The sequence below is a fragment of the Chiloscyllium plagiosum genome, unplaced genomic scaffold (genome assembly GCF_037043375.1).
Source record: "Chiloscyllium plagiosum isolate Xiang-an unplaced genomic scaffold, Cpla_swu_hap1 HiC_scaffold_53X, whole genome shotgun sequence".
NCBI classification, from domain to species: domain Eukaryota; kingdom Metazoa; phylum Chordata; class Chondrichthyes; order Orectolobiformes; family Hemiscylliidae; genus Chiloscyllium; species Chiloscyllium plagiosum.
Window position 1 is genome coordinate 27302596 of NW_028270191.1, and position 26575 is coordinate 27329170.

The 26575-nt window shown below is 39.6% G+C and overlaps 1 gene segment (V, D, J or C); it reads left to right on the plus strand.

The window, feature by feature from the left end:
- The first annotated feature begins 3930 nt into the window (after positions 1–3930).
- LOC122552345 (Ig heavy chain C region-like) lies at positions 3931–18707 on the plus strand. The segment is given in 7 exon segments: positions 3931–4044; positions 4176–4487; positions 5708–5761; positions 12926–13225; positions 15301–15609; positions 17471–17779; positions 18229–18707. Coding segments are annotated over 7 exon segments (1725 nt in total).
- Positions 18708–26575: the final 7868 nt, after the last annotated feature.

Below are 26575 nucleotides of genomic sequence, written 5' to 3' on the forward strand. Positions count from 1 at the left end.
TATGCCAGGCAGCATTTGGGATCATTAACTGGACCATTAATTTCCACATCACTAGACAGAGTGTCGGGTGGACTTTATTGATTTGGGATATCATTGAAATGAAAGTTTGAAACATTTCCCGTATAAATCATATGAATTACAGCCTTCGAATTCAACAAAGTAGGAAGAGTGGACTTAGAGTAATAGAAATGTTTAATGACAGAGAGGGATCACTTTGCCCATCAGGCCTGTGCCACGTAAATACAGAAGCTCCCAACCTACACCCACTTCATAGTATATTATCCGTAACTCTTCAGGTCATAGCACATGAAGTATATAGCGAAGCTCATTTTTAATGATTTGAGTTTTCCTGCATCGACTATCCTTTCAGGTTGTGAATTTTCCGAATCTTCCCCGTGAGTTTGCTGTCTATCACTTGTGTCTAAGCACCTTAGTTATCGAACTCGCCACCGCCTCCCCCCCTCCCCAGCCAAGCGAAGGAGGCTTTTCCCATCTATTTTATCCATGCATCACATTTGAGTGTTTCTTAGGAAAAATATCCCTCAACCTCCTCTGCTCCAAATGAACAGCTCCAGCTGAATCCGAATTTCGTTATTACTGCTTTATTCCAGTCTCAGCAGCATCCTCCGAGACTCATTCGAAAACACTTCCATTCTGACAGTAATGAAGTGATCAGATGAGTGTGTGCGCCCACGAGTTTGTCTGCATGGATGTCGTAATTTTTGTTTCAATTGTCATTGTTCTTCTGTTTTGTTTCATGAACGTTAAGTGATATTGTGTAAACTATCACTTCACCAGCAACTGTGGAAAGTACTTGTATTCACGTCAAAATATGATGGAAATAGTGCAAACGGCAATGCGGAGCCATTACAGTCGGGATCATTGTGTAAGGTCAAATCCATTGTCCACACAGACATGATATCCAATGCTATTAAATACTGGCTTATAGGAAAACTGTAGGCAGAACTATATCATGATTCAAACAGTTGGTGCACCCTGAGAATCCTAATGACCCGTTTCTCATCGTCGTTTCTCGAGTTATTTTAACTCATCTTGACTTACTTATTAAATTTAAGTTAACATGAAAATTAAATCACATTATCCCCCAGAAATGCTGCCAACAATATCCCTTTTTTCAGTCAAGATCAGCAACATGAATTAAGAAAGTTAAAACAAAATATATTTATTTTACTTAATACTGACAATAAGGTTTTCACAAAGGGCAAAGGGGAAGGTGTGGCGGCGTGCAGAAAGGGTATTCACTGTTCCCTGGTGTCTAATTGCGTTTGTGAACAAGAGGTGCACTTGTGAAGTACATTCAGGATGGTAATGTAGTTATCTCAGTAGACATTGTGCGCACAGAGATCTCCCTTGAATCAGCAATGACATGGACAACTGATTTTGTGATGATGTTTGGAGCAAAATAAAATTGAACAATACAGGAAGGACAAGTCCCTTTCAATTCTTTGAAATAATATCAAGGAATGTAATATATTGGGGATGCAGGAGGATCTCTAATTTAAACACACGGGAAAATGTGAGGCACAGATCCACCGTTGGAAATCCAGGTGGTTGGAACTTCTTTCACTGGAGCTTAAGAGTTCGAGAGGTGACCTTGTACAAGTTTGTAAAAGTCATGAGTGGTAAGGAAAATGGCAAATGTCTTTTCCCTAGGGTGGGGGATTTCAAGAGAAGAGAACTTTTTTTAAGGTGAGAGGAGAAAAGTTTTAAAATGATATCAGCGGCAACTTTTACACAGAGAATGGTTCGTGTGAGGAATTATCTTCCAGAAGAAGAGTTCGATACGAATACTGTTATAACTTTTAAAAGACTTTTAGTTAAGTCCATGAATACGAGCTGTTTGGGAGGATATGGGCCAATACAGGTGGGATTAGTTTAATTTGGGATTATGGTTGCCCATGGACTGTTTGGACCGAAGGGTCTGTTTCTAAGTGATTTCTCTCCATGACTCCATGAACAGCTATCCATCTGTTTTTTTCTCAATTTTATAGAGTGCTGGAGTGATCCTCCAGTGAAAAGTTGATTTTTCGGTTGTGACTGAGACTCTGTGAATATTTGTTTTAATGGGAGAAGGGACCCGTTCTCCAAGTTGCACAGCTGAAAATTAATATTTCCTGTAGCATTGCTGCTGAGTAGATTTATTTATGCCGAGGCACTGGTTATAGTTTGACGTTGGCTTTCTGGCAAGTGGTCAACAGTGAGACAAAATATTTTTGATCAACTGCAGAGACTCCAGATGCTTCCGGTAAATGAAACTGGAAGCTCGAGAACCATTTCTGCAGTCGGCTTAATTGCTGCCAACTACTGTATCTGGTAGATTAAAGGCAGTATGAATCAACTAAAACAAAATCTAACCAAGCAAACTGTATTTTCCCGTTTACCCAAAATGGACACACTTCACTTGGCATTTCTTCTTTAATAAGGATGGCCACTCAACACAGCATTCACTGTGTGACAATCAGAAAACAGGAAATCGACTGCATGACAGACATTTATATTAACTCCGGCTGAACATCAGCCTAGTTAGTAAACCGTTTGTATTGAGGATTTTTAATGTTCTTGAATATGACGTTAATGGACCCAAACTCCCACATGGCACTAACATTTGTCATTTTCTCAAAGTAAGTTGATAAACTTGAATTGGCTTGAACTCGCATAACCAGTTGCACCATTCTCTGATTAATGCATCTCATTAAAACCGAGTGGGCCATTTATACATAGTGAGCACCGGTGCAGTGTAATGCATAGTTTTCGCTGATTTCTACTCGTTGAAAGTCCCGTGTCACAGTTACCAATGCGCGGAGAAATGTGCTGTTTATGACCTACATCCGTGGCAGTTATTGATGTAATACTCTGTAACTTGCCAGACACTCCTGATGTACCCAAACAGTTACCTGCAATGGTTTAGATGTTGAGAAATATTTTCTAACTTCTCACCAGCCTGCTCCACTTTATTAGATTCTCTTTCAAAGGTTGACCTGAGTGTTCCGTATCACTGTCAATCCACTTTTCATTTCTCGGGCACACAGCTTTCCTTTACAATACGTTTTCAAATATTTATCTTGTGGTCGGTGCATGTTAAAAAAAGATACGAGGAGAGAGATTCTGTAATATGGTGAGGTTCTTCTAATCTCCGTGTCCAAACAGTTTAGTGACATACACACACATTCTTAACATATCCATTTTAGACATGCTGGATATTAGCTTGCCTGAACTGAATTTAGAAACGCCAAATACAAATGATATCTTATTTTGTAATTTGAGAGAAACTTGAGTGGTTGCAGAAATAAAGTCAGTAATTGTATTGTCTGACAATGGTATTGAACTTCGTTTTAGCTTTTTCTGCTTGTGGTTGAATGTAGAATTAAAGGGAGTTAATTTCCAATTGAATATTCTATACATAATCACTTTGAACACGCTCTGTATTCAGTTGTATAAAGTGAATTTAGAAACATCTGGTATGATTTACAGGTTATTCGGAGACTTGTAGTGTCCAGAAAAAAGTATGGCCAGTTAATTATTTGGCTGATAATATCTTCGAACTTTGATTTTAGTTTTATTTACTCGTGAAAGTATGTTAAAATACAGAGAGCCAACTTCCAATTGAATTTGTTTTGTTGTTTTAAACAAAATATCTGAAAACTTCATCTGAAAAATACTTCAAGCTGTTAAATTTCACTTTCCCCATTCAAAAAACACTTCCTAGCAGGCTATTCAGCAAAACAATATCCCAAGGTGTGTATATTTCCATGTTTAAGAATAATCTCGTGTAAATATGAACCTATCTGTAAGGGCTGTGCAAGGTGATACGAGGATCCAGTCTCAGCCTCCAGCAGGAAACCAACAGGCGGAACCTGTAAACCTGCCCCTTCTGATGACCATATAAATCCGGGTCGCTGTGCTTTAGTTTAACACTCCTGGATCTGGTTTGTTTAGAAAACTCTTGACAGAACCGTTTTCCACAAGTTATCAGAATGATTAAGTCAACAATTTTTCTCAGTTTGTTACTGACGTTCTTATCATGTGAGTGTTCTTTTGTTCATGTCTCTCTTTGTTACTGTCTCAATGTTAGTCTGCCTCAGAAATGTAAAAGATTCAGGCATCATTGTATCAGCATTAATTCTCATGGGTTCTTTTTTTTTTCATTTTTAAAGGTGTCCAGTCGGAGATTGTTTTAACTCAACCAGAGGCAGAGAGTGGCCATCCCGGAGCCACCCTGAGTCTGACCTGTAAAACCAGCGGCTTCGATCTTACCAGTTACTGGATGTACTGGGTCCGACAGGTTCCCGGACAGGGGCTGGAGTGGCTGCTGAAATACAAAAGTTCATCCAGCAGTAACTATGCCCCAGCGATTAAGAATCGATTTACTGCGTCCAAAGACACTTCAAACAACATCTTCGCGTTGGAGATGAAGAGCCTGAAGATCGAAGACACTGCCATCTATTACTGTGCAAGATACCACAGCGAGAGGAACCAGGGCTGGACCCGTTCAAAAAACAGCTCAAGGGGACATTTTGCCAATTTCATCGTTAACTGACGGTCAGTACCCGTTTTAAATTCAGTTCAACCAACTGTGATCTGAAGCCCACCTCGGGCTGCCTTTTACAACCCTATCATAGAGGAAACATACCATTGAAACTAACAAACTCGGTGATATCATGGGACAATGTTTTTGGCATGTCGTATGTACTGCTTACTCTTCCACCAATTAAATGATTGGACATAATGTTAGTTTTAATGTATCTGACAGTTCGGGAAATGTCTGCTAAGCGTGTTCTGTAAACCATGCCGTTAATTCTAAACACTATCAGCACTAAATGTCTATTTCATATGAAAATTGAGACCCAGAGTGTATTACAGAAAATGTACAGGTGTAAATCGCTGTGATACTACAGTGGGTCACAGTGATGTGCACAGTGACATGCTCATACAAAAATCACTGACAAGGGTCTATTTCAAGCTGGCGATAATTACCATTGAAGGACAGGGAAAATAATGTGAGACTTAATTTAAATCCCATCCAGGAGTGACTCGTTTGGACAAATGTATAAAAATATTCTACTTTCCTCATGTTGATGGCCACATTAAATGCACGCTAAACTTGTAAAAATATTCCGACCTTTTAAAATACAGTGAATAGGAAAAGCTAAAATACTCCACTAAATCATTTTTAGAGGAGACTGAATCACTTCTTTCCAGGAGTTGATGAAATTAAGTATCTACATTTTTCAGTTTGCAGCCCGCTGTAGTATTTGACACAATGTGTCTCACAGTGACATACTGGGGTGACACTGCAATTATAATCAAAACAAAAACCCGCCCAGCACCCATTGTTTGAAACGAGTCAATGTTTACCTGTACAGACTACCTAAACTCGCATTTCAGTATTAGTTCTCTGGGCTATTGTGCAATTATCATTGTTTAAATTGTAAATTTAATTCGCAAAAGTGGTGATTATTATTGTAGCAGTTGGTGGTTTTGAGAATCAGCTCTGTGTTACTCTGTGAAGTATAAAACATTATAGTAATTTAATAAGAATGATCAGTATCCACTGTACAATTATAATGAGATGAAGATTTATCGCGACTTCATTTTGACAGTGGTTCTGAATATTTAGAATAATGCAGGTTTTTGTTTGTTTTTATGCAAAGTCAGTTATTGTGTGACCCAGTCCAGAGAATGTAACGCTGTGATTATCTTGGTTACTGGGGCCAAGGGACCATGGTGACGGTGACTTCAGGTAAGAATGTGAACTTTCTCAGTGACTTTATTTTTTGCTAACGTTCCATTCATGTGAATAATTCCTGAATTAAATGAAACTTAGATCCTGTGCTGAGCTTGGTTTGGTTCAGTTTGATTTTTGTTAAAACTGACAATAGACTTACATTCAGTCTCAGAAAATGACTGAAGTAGTGGTGGCGGATTCAGATACTCAGTGTATATATTTTTTAAAATCAGATGGGCATTCTGTGTGGCTGACCTACTTGAAACACCTAAAGTCTCTCAATCAGTCAGGTATAAGCAAAGTTTAATGACACCCACTATCTGTGAGTTTTATTATCGACAACAAATGGCAAGAACTTAAAGGTGTTGGAAATATCACTAAACTGGATGAAAATATGTTAATTTATTGAATATATTCCCTGGGTGCACAATGCTCTTACCATGATTGCATTTTGTCATTTGAGTTGTTAATTTTGTTGATGACAAGCACGTTGGATACTGTCATGGAATCTTCTAGCGGTGCTGCATTTCATTCTTTTGACTGGATGCTGAATGTGTTTTATTTGCTTCTGTTGAAAAGTTGATTGGGTTCTGACTTTGCTTTATTTGATTCTATTGAATTGAGTTGTTCCATCTTGTGGAATTGAACTGCGCTTTCATGCTTTCAGTAATCGGTGTTTTCTATCAGCAAAAGAGATTGTCTCTCTGGATGACTCTCAATTACGAATATCTGTGAAGTTCTTTGTTTGTACTGAATCGTTTCTGCATTTGTTAAACGCGAGGCAATATTTTTTCTGATTGATTGAAAACACTACATCCGTTTGTAACTGTTTGAAGACTAACTTAAGGCAAAACGACAGAAGTGTGAGAAATGAAAAAAACGACGACTTTTTAGAGCTTTTTTTATATACACAATCTCAGTTCTCATTTTAAACTAGTTAAAGTCTGTTTTGAGTAGCCTCATTCAAAATAAAATTTGGGACTAAAATCTTAAGCTACCGAATTCATCAGATTTCATGATTGAGACTAACTTATCATAACATTCAATTATAATGTTTGTCCATTGAACTAATTTTATTTTGACCTTAAGGCGATTAATCAATAGATGCCTTCAGCTGCTCTCCTGTGCACTGCACAAGATTGACATGATCAGAAATACGAAATAGGTTGATAACAAATTGACTTGTTGCCGAAAATGTTAAAGCTTTAAGCTTTGTTCAATAAGTTATCTCAGAACCAAGGCAACTGTTATGACTTTTTATTTCTATTTGATTTAATTATTCGCTTGTGTGATGGTGAGCAGTTTTGATGGTTTCCAATTTGGGATATTTATTGTGAGATTATGTTCTTGGTTCTGTTGAAAATGTTTGCAAAGAGACAGTTTTGCTGCAAACACATCATTGATCCTCAGTGTTGTGATTTGGTAATCGTTGTTCAGTTGATGAGAGAATGTGCTTAGGTAAAATTAAGCTAATATATTGTTGAAGCTGTTTTTGATTTCTACATTGCTTTAGAAATGTTTGCATGGTTGTTGACAGCGAACTGCTCCAGTTTCCTCATTCAATGAAATCAGCTTTGCAGTTGAACTTTCATTAAACCTAATATTAAGTGAAAGGCAAATCGCAAAGAATTTGGAAATGAAGGGAAACCAGATCCGTTAGGGCGCGAATTTTATTTGAAAGTAACAATTGGGACTGGTCTAATCCAAACCTTAAATTCGAAACTCAGAACTCAATTTTCTACTTAAATCACAAAGTCTGTCTTGAAACAGTTGCCAAGTCACAAGAAATATAAATAGAATTTCAAAAATATAATGTTCTAATTTTTCTTGCGATTGAGCAAAAATGCCATTACTGTGATATCATTAATCAAGAATTACCTTTCAATTCCGCTGTACCCCACACACAAGTTTCCTGGCTGGAAGAGATCGTTGGAAAAGACGATTAAGAAATTCTGCTCCAAATATTTCGATGCAGAACAAATTGATTTCACTGAATTGATCAGTTTTTCAGTTTAACTTGAAATAATTAATTCTTATACATCTGATTAAATTAGATTTACAGTATTAAAAAATGTAACATTAACTGAGTGATTTAATCCATGCCATGCTTTAGATGTTCCCAATCCGTGTGTTTTAAGTAAGTAGATACATTTTGCAACAACATATCAACTGAAGAGTCATTCATTAGGAAACAGCTGCTATTGTCGATTATGTCACCAAGTCTAGATTTCGAATCAACTAAAATAATCCATCATCAACTCACCTTGGGGATAAATGATGCAAAATCGGAGATTTTAAAGATTCCCTTCGGCCCAACAAGTCCAAACCTACGCTGAGCAACCACCCAGACACGTTCCCCGACATTTACCCCTAACACTATGGACAATTCAGCTTATACACATCGCCTGACCTGTACATCTTTGGACTGTGGGAGGAAACCAGAGCATCCACAGGAATGCCACCCAGACACGGGGAGAATGTGCAAACTCCATGCAGACAGATGCCCGAGGCGGGAGTTGAACCCGGATCCTCTGGCACTGTGAGAACCACTGAGCCACCGTTCCGCCCCCTTAATGTGCCTGTCCATGCTTTCCGACAGTTGCAGAATTCACAAATTTAGAGAAGACAGGAACTGGAGGGCAGTAGAGCACATTGTTTATTTAGACAGTGAGAATAGAGGAACATTCATTTCAATTAATATACTGACGCGATTTTTGGAATGTAGCAATCTGAATGAGATTGCTCACATTAGTTAAGTGTTGATGATCCTTTATTTCGACATCAGTTAAAGCGGGGAATGCAGACAGAAACTGTTTTCAATTCATACATTTGCTTTTTAAAAAAATCACTTTTTAGAAAGAGCGATCAAGGAAATAACTTGCCATTGCCAAGCACATCTGAGAGTAAATACTTGCCCTAATGTATCCAACAGACATGCATTTACAGAATGGAATGCAGTATTGGTTTTGAGTAGTGCGTGCAAAATTTCCAGAGTTCAAGAAATATTTTAAGAATATGCAGAAATAATTTGGAGAATATTCCATTTCCGCCGGAACTGTGCTTCAATTGGTGAAATGGTACACCTCAATAATTTTCTTATTTACAATTGATTAAGTTTATTAAATCAGTAGGTAATCTTACTTCACTGTGAAAACGTTCTGAGAAGCATTGATGCTTTCTCTCTGGCTCGTCCCTATTATGAAATTTAAATTACAGTGAACACATTTGATGTGACGAATTGAGCAGATATATCTGCTCAGATCAAAACTGTTGTACAGTGTGTTCCCGTGTTACTCGACCGAGTTGTCAGCTGTTCCTGACCAGTTGTAAATCGACCCGTTCGGACACCTGAATCTCAGACATTTGAATTACATGCGGCGCTTCAAAACCCCTTTTGTCTGCCAGAAATTAGGCATCACAGAATTGAGAGACCTGACTGAATTCTTACAATCAGAATAAACACTTCAGTAACAAATTGTTAGACCCCTGAAGTCAGGTGTTAGCAATGAAGGATATATCATTCAGTGAGACAGAGGGAAATATGCTGCATATTTTCTTTCCGCCTCTCTTCTCAGTGACGCATTTAGTGGCACAATGTAGAATCAAATTATTAAGAACTTATTGTCAGCATGTAATGTTACTGGCAAAGGTGATGTTACACTTCAAAAGCTTCTAATCTATTTCAACCTAAGCAGACCATCTGGTGCAGCAACATACACAGGATTAAGGGGAAGGGAGTTCACAGTTGAAATCCAGTGACAGTAAATTTATGGCAGAGCAAATCCTAGTTTTATTCCTCTACAGTTCCCATAGAGCTTGAAAAATTCGGAATTGCTATCAAACCATTCTTGGATAATTTTTGAAATGCTACTTTCATCGTGTAAGCATTTTGTAACAATCCCTGGTTACTGAAATCCTTGGTTAATTATTAACAAATTTGTGCACTCTCAAACCGGTAGTCTGTGTTGTCGGAGATTGTGTTCAGATCTGGTATAATGTAGTGGTAGTGTCTCTGACTCTGAGACATGTGAATTGTGTACATTTACAATGTGTTGGAGAGGAATGTAATACCATGTCTTATCCGGTTAATTGGGGGGAAAAACATTGAGTTCTTTGAGTTCTGTTGGAAGTCCACTCACAGAGGCCTGTGAAATCGATTTAATCGCTGTCCAGACTTGGGCCTCAGGTATTAGACGGAGGTTTGGCGATTTGCAGCCTGTTTCAACTCAATATTTGTTCCCTGGCTTTTGGGAATTGTTAGCTGGGTTAATAGTGTAACTCCTCAATAAAATCCGGGATCTTGACTTGCTGTTCTATCAATACCATTTATAACTAACCCACAATTAATTATTCCCAAAGCATATTTGATGACATTAAGTTGGAGCAGTTTTCGTTTGTATCAAACCATTACTGTTCAGTCCGGTGGGATTTTGGTTGAATCCAACACTTTGGTGTTAGCTTTTCAACCAGTCTTCAACGGATATCTCAGATCATCCAGTACACCTTCTTATAATGCTTTTCCAACAGAAGTCAGGTAAACTTAATCACTGTCTAAATCAATAGGTATAATTTCTCGTTCGACAAAATATGAAAACAATTTGCTGAAGGCGGATCACTGCACTTGAAATGATAAGCTTCCTTTCTCTGTACAGGAGCTGCCAGACCTGCCGCATTTCTTCAGAGAATTCTGTTTTTATTTCGGATTTCAAGCATTCAAAGTTTGTTGTTTCATATAAAATGTACTTTATATGAAACAAGTTGTTCAGAGAGAAAATATATTTTACCAAATTGTGAATTGTCAGAAATATTTAATACCACGTCATCGTTGAAAGTGAGTGATCTCATGTAGAGCCATAAATTCAGAAGAAACTGTATGATGAAGTAACAACCTGTTCCAGAGGGCAATGGCTGCTGTATGGAATTATAGAATCTCTATAGTGTGGAAACAGGCCATTTGCCCCAACAAGTCCATACCTACCCTTTGAAGAGTAACCCACCCAGACCCATTTCCCTACCCTATAGACCGTACATTTAACGCTAACAAATACATCTAACTTAGATATCCCTGAACACCACGTGCAATTTAGCATGGCCAATTCACCTGACCTTCGCATATTTGGAGTGTATTTGGGTGGGAGTTATTCTGACCACTCAAACAGAGAATATCAATGTTCCTGTTCCAAATAATCAACACGAATTTTTAAAGAATGTTTTTAACAATTAATTTGTTGATATATCGTATTGAAAAGTGTCCAGCAACTTTGCTAGCTGAATGAATGACACAATAATAGGAATATATGATCAGGAATAAAGCACTGAGCCCCACTTAAAACATGGTACATCTGCGAGCTAACCTTTGACTAAAACTCTTTAACACATCTGATTAACAAGCAATAACTATCCCAGATTTAATGATTCAACTGCACATAACAAAGAGAAAAACCATTTCTGAAAGATATTTATGGTGGAGTAGGCTGAAAGTTGGAAGCTGGTGATCTCGTGAGGAGGTAGGTTGGTGATGTGGTAGATTTTGAGCTGATAGGCCGTGAGGTGTTGGGTGGCTGCTGGGTAAGCTTGCATGCACCTAGTCTGGCAGGGTGGCATCAAAGCAAATCATAATGGTCACAAGGAAATAACTTGGTTACATTGTGCTTAGTAGGTGAGGGGTCGTTTGAGCAGCAATGTAGGGTGTCTCCCTGGTGCCAAGATGGTTAATTGAGTGGCCAGCAGGCTGCAGGGCTGGTTAGTTGAGAGCTGAGGAGAGTGCAGGACTGGTTAGTTGGAGGTTGGCAGGGTGCCAGGCCAATTTGTTGAGAGGTCAACAGGGTGCAGGGCTGGTCAGTTGTGAGGTGGGGAGGGAGTCATGTTGGTTAGTTGAGTGGTAAACAGGGTGTCAGACTGGTTAGTTCAGACATTGGCAAGACGTCAGACTGGTTAGTTGAGAGGTGGGCAGGCTGCCGGGCTGGTTAGTTGAGAGGTGGGCAGGGTATCGGGAAGTTTAGTTGATCGGCTTAGCAGAGTGCTGGGCTGTACTGATGTGACAAGCGGATATGATGTCAAAATGTAAAAGTCGGATTGTGGCGAAGGGCAGATGGGAACAGAGCTAGGATGCAATATGCACAGGTTGACTTGGGTAAAATGAGAGGTCAGTGGTGAAGGTCTGAGGTCATATCTGGTGGAGTGGCATCCTGTCAGGGGTTGTGAAAAGTTTGATGTCAGGACTAGATTCACCAAGGACCAGGTGCAGTGTAGCAGGAGTGGAATTGAGTGAAAGGAATCGAGATTACATTCTCGTCCAGAATATGGATTGCCTTGAATGTGTGTTATCTCTTGCGATGAGGGTCATGTGTTCCGAGGGTGAATGAGCGTGTAACAGTGTAGGGGTTGTCAATGTGAGTGGAAATTGAGGTTGAGAGAGAGAGTCAGAGCGGTGGTTAGTCTGAGAGATTAGAGTTTTACCATGAACTGCTTGTAAGTTTAATAGTTTCTGAAGTAAAAGAGTACTTGTTCATCTCTCGAATCATATTCACATAAATGCTCAGTTCAGCTAGCTGTCACACTCCAAAGTCTCTGAACATTAATGGTCCTCTAAGTTTCAGAGGCCTCCAGAATTCAGATAATTGTCAAGTCGATCATTGAGCTTCCAGATAATTGGCATGATATCAGCTGTGACAGACATTCTCTCAGTCCCAGTGCCCTGCAACTGCCTTCTTCACAGAGAGGAGATTCTGACTGACATTGATAAGCGAGGAAGTGATACTGGACTAGAAACGTTCACTCTGGTTTCTCTCCACTGATGCTGCCAGTTGTTGGGTTTCTCCAGCAACTTCGGTTTTTATTTCCAATTCCAACTTCCACGTTTTCTGGGTTTGCATTTTGTGAGACGACTGTGCTCGTCACCTGCAATCCAATGAAAGTGTTAGTTGGGGAGATTTTCGTGGGATCAGGGCGTTCTTATTTCTAAGTTATATAGTAATGGTCAAGGTCGAGGGCATGTTTCTGAAGAGGGAAACAATAGATCATGATGAACGACTGATTGGAAACAAAAATAAACTCAAGGTATGCTGAAGATTTTAGCAGGAACACACTGGCATACATTTACAGCTGAGGAAACATTTGGGTCACCAATAAGGTCGAATTAACCGCAAGTAACTTGATCAATTGTTCATTCTATCCTAGAAACTGTATCTACCCCCACACTTTATGGACTTGTCTCCTCCTGTCAGCAACACAACGCCGACGGTTCAGTGATCTTTGGTTGTTTGGCCATGGACTATTCCCCTGACGTTACCAAGGTGACCTGGAAGAAAGGTGGGCAGCCAATCACGACTGCATTGAAGACTTATCCATCCGTGAGAAACAAGAAGGGAACTTACACCCTGAGCAGCCAGTTAACCCTGCCTGAGTCGGAAGCGGATTGCAGCAAAATCTCCTGTGAGGTTCAACACAGCGGTTCAAAGCAGAGCACTGGAATGCCATGTAAGTCTTGTGGGAACTGAGGTGAACAGTACATCTGTGGTTAACATGAATAGGGCATTAGTTATAATACATTTGACATAGCCATAGAGATATGCAGCACAGGAAAAGGTCATTCGGCCCATCCAGTCCAAGCCAATCAATAACAGTTCCCTAAATGTTCCAGTTCAATATGTCCGCAATTGATCCATTGCTTTGTGTGACTTGGCATTTCTTATATGCATCTAAATATTTCTCACATATTATGCGGGGCTAAGCTTCGACATGACTTACTGGCACTGAGCTACAGATTCACACCCTCTGTGTGATTTTGTTTTCCCCGATATCCTCCTGTCCTTACCTTAACCCTATGCCCTTGAGACATTGCTCCATCCATTAAGGGAAAAGGTTTTGTTCTGTTTACTCTGTGTATGTCTACCATAATTCCAGACATCACAATCATCTTCTCTCTCAATCTTCTCTGCTCCAAGGAAAACACCAGTTTGGTGAATCACATTTTATAATTAAAAACTTCCAGCCCAGGAAAAATCCTGGAATATCTCAACAATGCTGCCTTCTGTCTAATCACATTCCTTCCATAACATGGAGTCCTATACTATGCATGATGCTTCATGTCTGGCTTAACCAGTATTTCATTAATTTCCAGTATCATCTCCCAACACCTAATGTAAATGTCTTGGCTCATAAAAGCAAATACCCTTCACACATTCTTAGCCTTTTTATCCCCCTGCCACATTACTATAAGGGATCGATGGGCATGCAATCCTTTTCAGGGTTCCACCATTCAAAACATAATACCTCTTAGTTTCTTCTGACCAAGTGCATCACCTTACAGTTATCCAGAATGATTTCAATTTGCCATTTCTCAGCACAAGTGGCCAACCCTTCTGTATCTTGCTGCAATCTAAAGCTATCATGGTCACTACCTGCCAACATGGCAATTTTCGCTTCATCTGTGAACTTACTAGCCAAATCTCCTGCAGTATATTCTAAATCACTTTTACGTAATAGAGACATCAATAAATCAACACTGAATCCTGCAGAACACCGCTAGACATATACTTCCAGCCACACAAACATCCTACGGCCATTATCCTCTGCACTCCGCCACTCAGCTACCTCAGGATTCAATTCGTCAAATTGACTTGATCTCACCTGGCTCTGATCTATATGATCATCTGGACATCGACTTATTTCTGCGAAAACACCATCAAATTGGTCAGACATGACTTCCTCACAATAAATTCGTGCTGAGAATTGTTGATTACTCTTCCAGATGAAGGTTAATTCCCCTCTCCATAGTTACAATGTCTTCCCTACTACTGAATCTAGCTTGAGCCGAGCCTGTGGTTTCATTGTTTTTCCCTTCATCCGTCCTGCATAACAATACCACACGGGCAGTTTTGCCATATCCCCTGTGGCCAGGAATTATAAATTATTGCCAGCGACCCACTATTTCATCCTTTGCCTGGCATACATTTTATCTGTCCTGGAAATATAACTATTATTCATCCAGCAAGGCAGCACATCACATCATCTATCCTCATTCCTGAAAAAAAGCATCACAACACTTCACCATGTTTTCGATACCCACATATTCCCTCACACTGATGAACATCAACAATCTTTACCGCCCTTCTACATCTTTCCCTGTCTCGCTTGAAGGCATTATATTTGGAATATTGAACTGTTACTCCTGCCCCTCTCTCAACATGTCTCCATGATATCAACACTTTTTCCTTTATGCCGTTAACTCATCTGCCTTGTTTATCATACTCCTTTCATTGAAATGAATACCATCCAACCTTACTATCTCACCCTCTGATTTAACTGGCCTATCATTTCTGTGCCTTCTTGACTTCCTTGCTGTGACCTGTAGTTTTGGCATTACATTGTCATTATCACATCGTCCAGCTAATTGTAATGTGTTGATCTCAGCTTCTATAACACTCTGCATAATTATGATACTTGTAATATCAAGGTTAGTATCAATTAGCCATAATAAACTTTGTTATAATAGAAGTGAATGTATTTGTTATCAAATTTGTGAGATAATTTATGCAATGTTTTTCATAAAGGTCCACTTCTCCAGCCAACTCTTCTTCTCACCGTGAGTCCCAGTGAAGAAATCGCAAGCAGCAAGTTTGCAACCATCGTGTGTTCAATCATTGATTTCCATCCGAAGGAAATCTCCGTGACATGGTTGAAAAATGGCCAATCCGTGGATTCTGTTGTCTTCACATCTCCTGTGTGTGAGGTGGATGGGAACTTCTCGGTGATGAGTCGGCTGACAGTCCCTTATGGTGAATGGTTCAACAGCGCAGTGTATACCTGCCAGGTCACTCATGGAGAGAACACTCAAAGTCAAAACATCACCACACCCCAGGGTAAGACATACATACGAGAGAACTAGAAATCATTTTGAACTCCGATGTTAATCAGATACACACATTTATCAAATTTAGTGAACAGCACTAAGGTGTACAGCTTCCCATTCACAAACGTGTCATGTATTTCAGTTTGAGTGTTACATTGGCGTTGCTCATAATTCAACATTATGTCAAATCAGAAAAGCATGTTTCCCTCTATATTGAAGACATATAGACAGTGAGCTGGATTAACAGTCTTTTTTTAAAGTAGTTTGTTGGCTGACCACATTTGGAGTGGCAGAGTGCCGAATCCATACCTGGTGACTTGCTTAAGGATAAAGGGGTTGGGGATGGGGGAGGGGTCCGTGTCTTGTGGGGGCCGTGGAGCAGGGTCAGAGAGGTATTTCTTTGAAACATAGAACATGCTGAGAGGCCGAGATTGGGTGAATGTGGAGTAAATGTTTTTGCCAGTAGGCTAGAGTAGGACAAGATGGCATATCCTCGGAGTCAAAGGGTGCACCAATTGGCACTGAGATGGGGAAGAATTTCTTCAGCTAGAGGGTGGTGCATGTGTGGAATTCATTGCTGCAGAGGGTTATGGAGGCCAAGTCAGTGACTGTATTTAAGGTGGCGATAGATCGGTTAGTACATGGAGAAGGCTGGAGAATGGGGTAGAAGAACATACCAGCCATGATCGAATGACAGGGCAGACTCGATTGGCCGAACTGCCTCATTCTGCACCTTTATCTTACTATCTTGTGGTCTCAAAATGACATGGTAAAAATGTGCAGCGACCCTTTTTTTCAAAGTAGATCAAAATGTGTTCAGTGCTTCATTTCCAGCTCAGGAATGATCTGTTGTCCTTGGGCATTGTACGTCATAGATTTTATCTGGTACTGAGCTCTTCAACTTCATTCATGGGACCAGATCGCCGACCAAGTTTGTATCACATTTTATTAATCTGGATAAACATGACCTAATTGAGCCTCTTTAAGATACTCTCTGCAATTAGTGGCTGTGGCAGGAGAATACATTTTAGTGGTAAGGCTACAGTAGGGATGAACGATCTAGGAATTTGAGTCAGGCTGATTGAGCCCAGGGTGAGGATGGAAATGTTCATGCAGTGAGCAGTGGAAGTCTGAATAATACTCGTGCAAATTTCCATCAAGTTGGTAGAATAATTTAAGACACTCGTATTTGTTTAGTCTCTGTTCTACTAAGAAATTCACTGTTTTGTTTTTAGATCTACTCCAAATTTGACAGGAGTAATAATATCTCGTGGTATGTTTTAGAGAATGATCTCACACCAATAATGTCAATTATTTTCAATAACGTTAAACATATTGAATAGAATTTCTGTGACTGATCACTGCCCCGTAACACCTTATATCCTCTGCAAATGCATGAGAACAAAGACAATAATTATGATTGATTACAGTTTGCCCAAAATTGGGGATGTAATGTGGCATCCAGAATGCCCAGCAGCATTTGCAAGTAAGTTTCATGAACATAGAAATGAAGTCGTTATATTCAGATTACTCTTGTCACAAGTATCAATGGATGGTCGTAAGTGAGAGAAGAAGTCTGAAAGGAAGGTAATTCCATGTGTTACACCATGGTATCTTTGATTTTACTTTTTCACAGGTTTCACTTGTTACAAATCCAGTGTCCTTTATGAATGATTACACGGGGCATGTTATAGATAATAACAAATGTTTTCACAAATCAAAATATCTCAACAACAGGAACCATCATTTTAGCAATAGTTGGAAACTGCCATGTCAAAGGTGGTTTCTTCACTTCATGTGGGAGTAGCCTGAAGGCTCGGTGTTTTGATTCTAAAGAGGCATTTTTCATTGATTTGATTTTTGTTTCATAGGAGGTAATGAGTGCCACGATTACACAGTTAAAATTCTACCACCGCCAGTAGAACAGGTCTTACTGGAGGCGACGGTGACATTAACCTGCGTTGTGTCCAATCTTCCTTCTGGAGTCAATGTCACCTGGATACAAGAAAAGAAGACTCTGAAATCAGAGATTTCTAACCAGCCTGGAGAAGATCCCGACAGCGTGATCAGCAAATTGAGCATTTCTACTCAAACCTGGCTGAGTCACGTTAGTTTTGAATGTGTGGTGAACCATCCATATCTACCGACTCCTCTGAGAGACTCCATCCACAAGGGAAATGGTGAGCGGTGAGATGAAAGAACAAAGTATTCCATGTGTAATCTAGATCCAGTTACATACATGGCATGCTTAGATTGGCTCCAAATAACGTTGGGAGCATGAAAGATGTGTCTGATGGCAGGATAGCTAAATATCTGATTGAGAACAGAATGGACCAAAGGTTGATCTTTTATGATCATAAGTCAAATAAAGTGGTAAGAAGCCTGGTTTATGTTTTTAACATCAGCAATGACAAATGGACAGGATGTCTTAGTTGTGGGTTAGAAACATGGAGTCGACTTTCGAATTAAACTCTTTACTCTTAATGAACAGAATGGATATCATTCTGCTGGTTTAGAAAATGAGAGTGTAATTTAAAAACAAAACTGGCATATTTTAATATGTAGTGAAATTGCAATATTGATTCTGGATTTTTATAATTGATTTATGTTTGTTTCAAATATTCTTCAGGAGAAAAGCTACTGGAGCCATCAGTGTCTATCCTACTGCCACCAACAGAAGACGTTTCCGCTCAGAGGTTTCTCTCCCTCACCTGTTTAGTGAGAGGCTTCTACCCCCGAGAGATCTTCATCAAGTGGACAAACAATGACAAGCCAGTGAATCCCAGTAACTACAAGAACACCGAGGTGATGGTGGAGAGCGAGAACACCTCCTTCTTCATGTACAGCCTGTTATCCATTACAGCGGAGGAGTGGGCCAGCGGTGCTTCTTACTCCTGTGTGGTGGGACATGAAGCGATTCCATTGAAGATCATCAACAGAACAGTCGATAAATCCAGCGGTAAACCGAGTTTTGTGAACATTTCACTTGCACTGATGGACACTATTAATTCATGTCAATAAAAAACTCAAAGTTGCTTTTAATAATTCAACAAAAGTAATAAAGCTTTTTCCTCAAATTGTGATTTAAATATACAACCGTTTAATTAATTGTGCTTCCCACTTTTACTTATATTCCACCTGTAAAGTTAAGTTGGATTATTAACAGGTCTAGGACTCGTGTCTTGTGCAGTTAATGTCCCCTGCTCAGGTAAACTTAGGATCGGAGGCAGAGTAAAGCTCACTCAATGTCAGATTCTGCAAAGTACCTTAACCATCTTAAATTCCATTAAAACGAAATCTGAAAATGCCCAATTTCTCTCAAGTAAAGACCACGAACTTGAACTTTGTTTTCCTGATTCCCCGATTGCACATTCTCACAAAATTCATGTCGGCTTTAAACTGCCACAATGCAACAATTGCGAACGCAATATTAAGAGACATTTGGAATTAGTTTTGATTGGAAAATGCCAATCGCAAACAGTGCAGAGTAAGTTGAATATAACCCTTGTTTCTGTGGAAGGAGGGATCTTGTACCAGTGCAGTGGTTGACAGAATGCATCTTTATTTCCACACCAAAGAGACCCGAAAGGAAGGTTATTGTTGTTGAGCCGAGGTAGGGGGAGAGGGGAATTATTAATGGTCTGTACTCTTACTCACTCTGCAGAGTTTTCAAGACAGAAGTCCTCTGCAATGTAACCCAGTTGCTGACAGTAACAGCCAGCTTCTTATTTACTGTCCGAAGATTCCATGTTTCCATATAAAATAATACATTTGTGTCTGCCGAATTCGATTGACCCTATTAATCGTTTGTTAACATTGACTCCCCTTAATCCAAAACTGGTATTTACATCATCCCAGTTTGTCGTCCATAGTTTTGTCTCAGTTTTCTGGAGCACATGGGGATAAATTCTGGTATTCGAACATCTGACATAATTTTGCTTCACGTACAGAACATTTGTAGATATTTTGTAATCAGCATGTTCAGAAATGCAATTCTGCATATCTGGAGTAGTGGGGATTTGAGATCAGGTCTCTGGTCTCAGAGACAGAAATTCTTTCGCTGTAACAAAAGAGTTGCTCACATCGAGGGCCGAAGGGCCTGTTCTGCGCAGTATTGTTCTATGTTCTAAAGCATTTATCTCTCCACGACGATCAGAAATGTTCCTGACAACATCAGAGTCAGATATAAATGTTGACAATCCATAAAAACTGGAACAATAATTCAAATTACAGTCTAGTATAAGAGCTGAAACAGTTTCAGAGAAATGCTCACAAATACACACATAAGAACACATATACAGGCTCTCACCTAAAGACACTAGCTTATGCACACACATAAAAGTGCACACAGATGAACTGTCACACACTCTTACATACACAGAGCCACACATGCAAATGGTACTTGAACACATCTAAGCTCCCACAAAAACGCACATACACAGAAAAAATAGCACGTGCACAAGTGAACAAGGATATCCACACATAATTACGAAAAGCATAGACGCAAATTAATACACAAATGGACATGACTGCATTTCTATTCATGCAGCATAATGCTGACAGACATACATTCGTACGCACACAGATACAACATCTGAAAAATGTCCTCCCACATGTAAACTCACACAGACACATATGAGCACAGAGTTCGACATTAATAGTATTATTTTTTTAATTTTCATAATCACAAACATATGATTGCAGAGGCAGCTTAATTTATTTTTAAACCACTTTGATCAGCACTTATACATGGTCACACACACACATAAATTCAGAGTCTCACATGCAGACGCGCAAGTAATGGGGCGTTTATTAAACAAGGAGAATGGCACAAGCGTCAGCAAACATCCACACATAATAACACAAACAAGCACATCAGACAGTGGTTTAGGATAGATTGCCACACAAACAGAGATCATCACGCAAAGATAAACATCCACCAAACATGACGTTGCATGCTCACATTTATTGAGCACAAAAATGAAAATAACCTAATGTAGGTAGGACCTGAAATAGACAGATCCTACTGTCTATTGGTAGGATGGCACTAACGAAAACTAAACATGCACAAGGACATTAAAAGATTAACATAGGCGTCAACGAAGTGCCATTTTAGCATGATGATGCTTACACATTGTGAAGGGAACAAGATTTACATACAAAATACACGTGAGCACATCAGCAGTAAAGAATATGAGTATGTTTATTCATGCACACACTCCAAAATGGGCAAGTGCAAAGTAAGAGACACGCCCACAAACACAAGGAAAAATATACACATCAAGCAGTAGAAAAAATAAATTAAGAGAGACATGGACAAAAACTTAATCCTAAATATGCAGATCCTACAAACAAAAATATGAAGCAATGTTTTTACTGTGGATGAAATTTATGTTCATGATTTGCCAAGCAATTGGTCACCAATATATCATGAAGATGAGAACCATATTTGAACCTTTATCCAGTGATGGACAAAATTTTGAACTAAACTGCGATCACAGCCCATATTTAAAGTATAATGATAATATTAAAATATTTGTTCTCAGTAAGTATTCCTCAAATGATAATATTCTTCAATGATAGATTAAAAGGCAAAGTAATTCAAAGTTTTCTGGCACGGGCAGTAAGGAAAAATGTACAGTTAGTATTAGTAATTTCTTGCTGCGAGTCAGTAATGCATTAGTACATGCAGATAGAGTCAAACTTGAGAAACACCTGACTGCCTGAAGAAGATGTAACGGTCTCTAATTACAATACTTAGGTGCAGATAGATCAGTCAGGATCAATAAACAATCTGAATACGTTCTCTCGGTTTTATATTTATAGATTCAATAGATCGCACTTGGATTGAAGACTATGAGGATGATAATGGCAACATCTGGACAACTGCTTCCACGTTCATCACCCTGTTCTTCCTGAGTATTTTCTACAGTGCTGCCGTCACTCTGGTGAAGGTGAGAGTAATCAAATATTTCACACAGCAAGGAGCCAAAGATGTATTGTGAAATATCAAAGTGTGCCACTGAATACAACTGAGAACCTGAATGCATCTGATCATAAACATCTGCATCATGACTTTATCTCTCTTTTCCAGGTTAAGTGAATGAGTTGTGGACACCGTAGATTTTCCTCATCTATTTATCAAGGCTTCTGAATTCCCAATCTACAATCTGTCCTGTTGCTGACTCGAACAGTGAGTTCACTTAAGTTTGTCAGTGTGTAACTGTAATAAATATTGATGGCCTTTCGCTTTCACTTTGATATCTTTGAGATTATTATAGTTGGAATAATTTATAGCTTCCCAATTCAACTTGTTTTTTTTTACTTGTTCCTTATTCAGAATGGTTGCCTCCCTTATATGTTGAGCCCTTGTATTCTCTTTCTGGCGAATGTTACAGATGTACATAAAATTCACGGGTCACAGTGCATGCAATCTCGTCTCAATGTAGCATCCAGTCAATATATTCACTTCTATTAACTTTAACATAAGCTTTTCGGTAAAAGTGCTTCTGAAATGGTTAATAAATCTTGAATGAAATGCACTAACTTTGAGTTTGCTTGATTCTTTCTTCAAGTCCAATAAGTAAAAATATATTTTCCCAAGGATACACGTCCCACTCCCTTCCCAGCAAACACTTTTCACTTGATCTGTCCAGTTGTGTTTCATCCAGTCATAAGGTTAATGCTGCGCCACCAAGTGGACCACTAATATAAATGCATCTTTCACACTGTCTGTCTCAGAGAATTCTCCAGAGGCAGAATGATGAGACACCGTTTCCTCTTAAGTACAAATCGTCACACCCACGTGTCATGTGATAAGAAAAATCAGGAATATTGCTCCTCAGAAACGTATAAGAGGCAGGCAATGGAATTAGAAAGTTGAATCTGTTAAAAAACTAAAACTAAAAGTACTCCCAATGTCAGGACAGCCTGGGTTAGTAATGCATAACTCGACACCCCAAATGTCCAACTAAACGTTCATCAGCCAAAAATGTCAACGTTCAGTCACATATGCAGGCACAACACATGAACAAACCAAGGCTGGATTCTCTCAACTGGAGTTTTTCTCACACATATGACTCATGGAGCATAAATTCTAGGATATATATGACACACCACACCTCTCAAATCACATTAAGTGAGGCTGTGATATGTTTTATACAGGAATATTACTGAACAGAAACCCTCAAAAATTATAAATCACAGCTCGATTTCTGTGACAGAAATTCTTTCGCTCTCTTACCCTAAACCTACACCCTCTCGTTCTGGACTCCCTTAATCCAGGAAAAAAATCCTGTCTATCCACTATATCTACGCCACTCAAAATGTTATACTCCTCGCCCTCAGATGCTCCAGGGAAAACAAGCAGCTTATTAAGCCTCTTATTATATTACTGAATGTGGCCGTGAAGATGTAGAAACCGGGAGGGAGTCCTTCATAAATCATGCTGCATTTTACATGAATGATATCATTGTTTTAATATCAGTTAGTTTGAAATCGAGGATGGGCGCCTTTTCAATTTCTAGAGCTTGCTGTTAATAGAACCTATAAATTATTTCTGTATTTGTAATAACTTTTATCAACCGGTCATTTTACATTTAGTTGTTACAGTTATCATGTGAATTACTGCACTTCACTGAGTACTTAACCAAAAAAATCCCCAAAGCACAATAAAGTATAACTGCAAATTAAATACTGTCTCTAATTATTACAAAATAAAAGTATTTAGCAATTCAATGACATCAAATTGCTGGGCATGTGGTAAACAAGTCAGATCTGAGGTCGGCAAAAATTTACAGAATGTCATTAATAAATTTACAGTGTGGTGAAATAATTGGCAAACGAAGTTCGATACAGATTAATGTAACGTGATGTATCTAGGTAGGAATAGTGTAGCAGGTCACTTATTCGAATTTGCACGTCTAATTGGAAGAGACAGATAAAGGGGTCTCACACAATTACATCAGTCACTGAAAAAATTGCAAAAGGAAAACGAAGACCATCAAAACACAAACAAAGCTCTAAGCTTTATGTATAAATGGAGAGATTTGAAAGTAGGGATATCTTGCTAAATACCTATTAAAACTGGTTTCGACTATAATTAAAAGTATTGCCTGCAGTTCCTGCTGCCACGTTATAGAATGGACACACAAGCAGTGGAGAGGATGAAGAGAGATTTAAAAGAGTGAAACACAAATTCATAGGTGTGTATGTTTTTTGGAGGAGTTGTTGTGCCGTTCACTTCTTTCTTGAAAAGAAAAACAGGCTGAGGGGTCAAAAATTATGAAAGGTTTTGATAAGAGCAGGTGCAGAGAAAACATTTCCTCCATGGAGTGGAGCAAAAGTAGAGGTTGTCAATAAAAAAAGGAAGCACATGTCAGCTATAGACAGGATAGATCGAGTGAATACTTAGAAGAGTATAAAGGCAGTTAGTGTGTACTTAAGTGAGAAATCAGGCGGGTAAAAAAGGGGACATGAGATGGCTTTGGCAAACTGAGTTAAGGAGAATCCAAAGGGCTTTGACAAATACGTTAAGGACAACAGGGTAACTAGAGAGAGTATCGGACCCCTCAAAGATCAACAAGGCAGCCTTTGTGTGGAAACGCAGAAGATGGGGCAGATACTGAACAAGTATTTTGCATCAGTGTTTACTGTGGAAAAGTGCATGGAAGATATAGAATGTAAGGAAATACATGGTGACATCTTGAAAAATGTCCATATTACAGAGGGCGAAGTGCTAGATGTCTTGAAACGCATAAAAGTTATAAATCCCCAGGAGCTGATCAGGTGTACCCTAGAACTCTGTGGAAAGCTAGGGAAGTGATTGCAGGGCCTCTTACTGTGATATCTGTAGCATTGATAGTCACAGGTGAGGTGCCCGAAGCCTGGATGTTGGCTAACGTGGTGCCACTGATTAAGAAAGGTGGTAAGGACAAATCAGGGAGCTACAGACCAGATAGTTTGATGCCAGTAGTGGGCACGTTGTTGGAGGGAATCTTGAGGGACAGGATGTACATGTAATTGGAAAGGCAAGGACTTATTAGGGATAATCAACATGGCTTTATGCGTGGGAAGTCATGTCTCAAAAACTTGATTGAGTTCTTTTGAAGAAGTAACAAAGAGGATTGATGAGGGCAGAGTGGTAGACCTTATCTATATGGACATCAGTAAGGTGCGCAACAAGGTTCCCCATGAGAAACTGGTGAGCAAGGTTAGATTTCATGGAATACTGTGGCTACTCACCATTTGGATACAGAACTGACTCAAAGGTAGAAGACAGAGGGTGGGAGTGGAGGGTTGTTTTTCAGACTGGAGGCCTGTGACCAGTGGAGTGCCAAAAAGATCGTTGCTAGGTCCATTACATTTCATCATTTATGTAAATGATTTGGATGTGAGAATAAGAAGTATAGTTGGTCCGTTTACAGATGACACCAAAATTGGAGGTGCAGTGGACAGTGAAGGTTACTCCAGATTATAATGGGATCTTTTGCAGATGGGACAATGAGCTGAGAAGTGACAGATGGATTTTAATTTAGATAAATGTGAGGTGCTGCACTTCGGGAAAGCAAATTTTAGCAGGACTTATGGTAAGGTCCTAGGGAGTGTTACTGAACTAAAAGACCTTGAAGTGCAGGTTCATAGCTCCTTGAAAGCGGAGTCGCAGGCAGATAGGATAGTGAAGAAGACGTTTTGTATGCTTTCCTTTATTGGTCAGAGTACTGAGTACAGGAGTTGGGAGATCATGGTGCAGCTGTACGGGACATTGATTAGGCCACTTTTGGAATATTGCGCACATTCTGGTCTCCTTCCTGTCAGAAAAGATGTTGCGAATCTTGGAAGTGTTCAGAAAACATTTACAAGGATATTGCCAGGATTGAAGGATTTCACCCATCGGGAGAGGTTGAAACGGCTAGGGCTATTTTCCCTGGAGCATCAGAGACTGAAGGGTGACATGATAGAGGTTTATAAAATCATGAGGGGCTTGGATAGGATAAACAGACAATGCATTTTCCCTGGGATGGGGGAGTCCAGAACGAGAGGGCATAGATTTAGGGTGGGAGGGGAAAGATATAAAAGAGACCTAAGAGGCAACATTTTCACTCAGAGGGTGATATATGTATGGAGTGAGCTGCCAGAGGAAGTGGTGACGGCTAGTACAATTGCAACATTTAAAAGACATTTGGATAGGTATATGAATAGGAAGGGTTGGAGGGATATGGGCCGTGTGCTGGCAGATGGGAATAGACTGGGTTGGGATATATGGTCGGAATGGATGAGTTGGACCCAAGGGACTATTTCCGTACTGTACATCTCGATGACTCTATGAGTCCCCACGAAATCCAAAAGGGAATTAAGATGAACCTGCGCTCCAAGGTCTTTTTGTTCAGCAACACTCCCTAGGACCTTCCCATTAACTGCCTAAATCCTGCTAAGATTTGCTTGCCCAAAATGCAGCACCTCGCATTTATTTGAATTCAACTCCATCTGCCACTTCTCAGCCCATTGGTCGAACTGGTCAAGATCCTGTTGTAATCTGAGGTAACCTTCTTCGCTGTCCACTACACCTCCAATTTTGGTGTCATCTGCAAGCTTACTAACTGTAACTCTTAAGCTCGGTTCCAAATCATTTATATAACTGACAAAAAGTATAGATCCCAGCACCATTCCTTGTGGCACTCCACTAGTCACAGGCCTCCAGTCTGAAAAACACCATCCACCATCACGTTCTGTCTTCTGCCTTTGAGCCAGTTCTGTATCCAAATGGTTGGTTCACCCTGTATTTAAGATCTAACCTTGCTGACCAGTCTCCTCTGGGGAGCTTTGCTGAATGTCTTACTGAAGTCCATATAGATCACCGGCACCGCTCTGTCCTCATCAATCCTCTTTATTATTTCTTCAAAAAAGCTCAGTCATGTTTGTGAGACATGATTTCCCACGCACCAAGTCACGTTGACTATCCCTAATAAGTCCTTGCC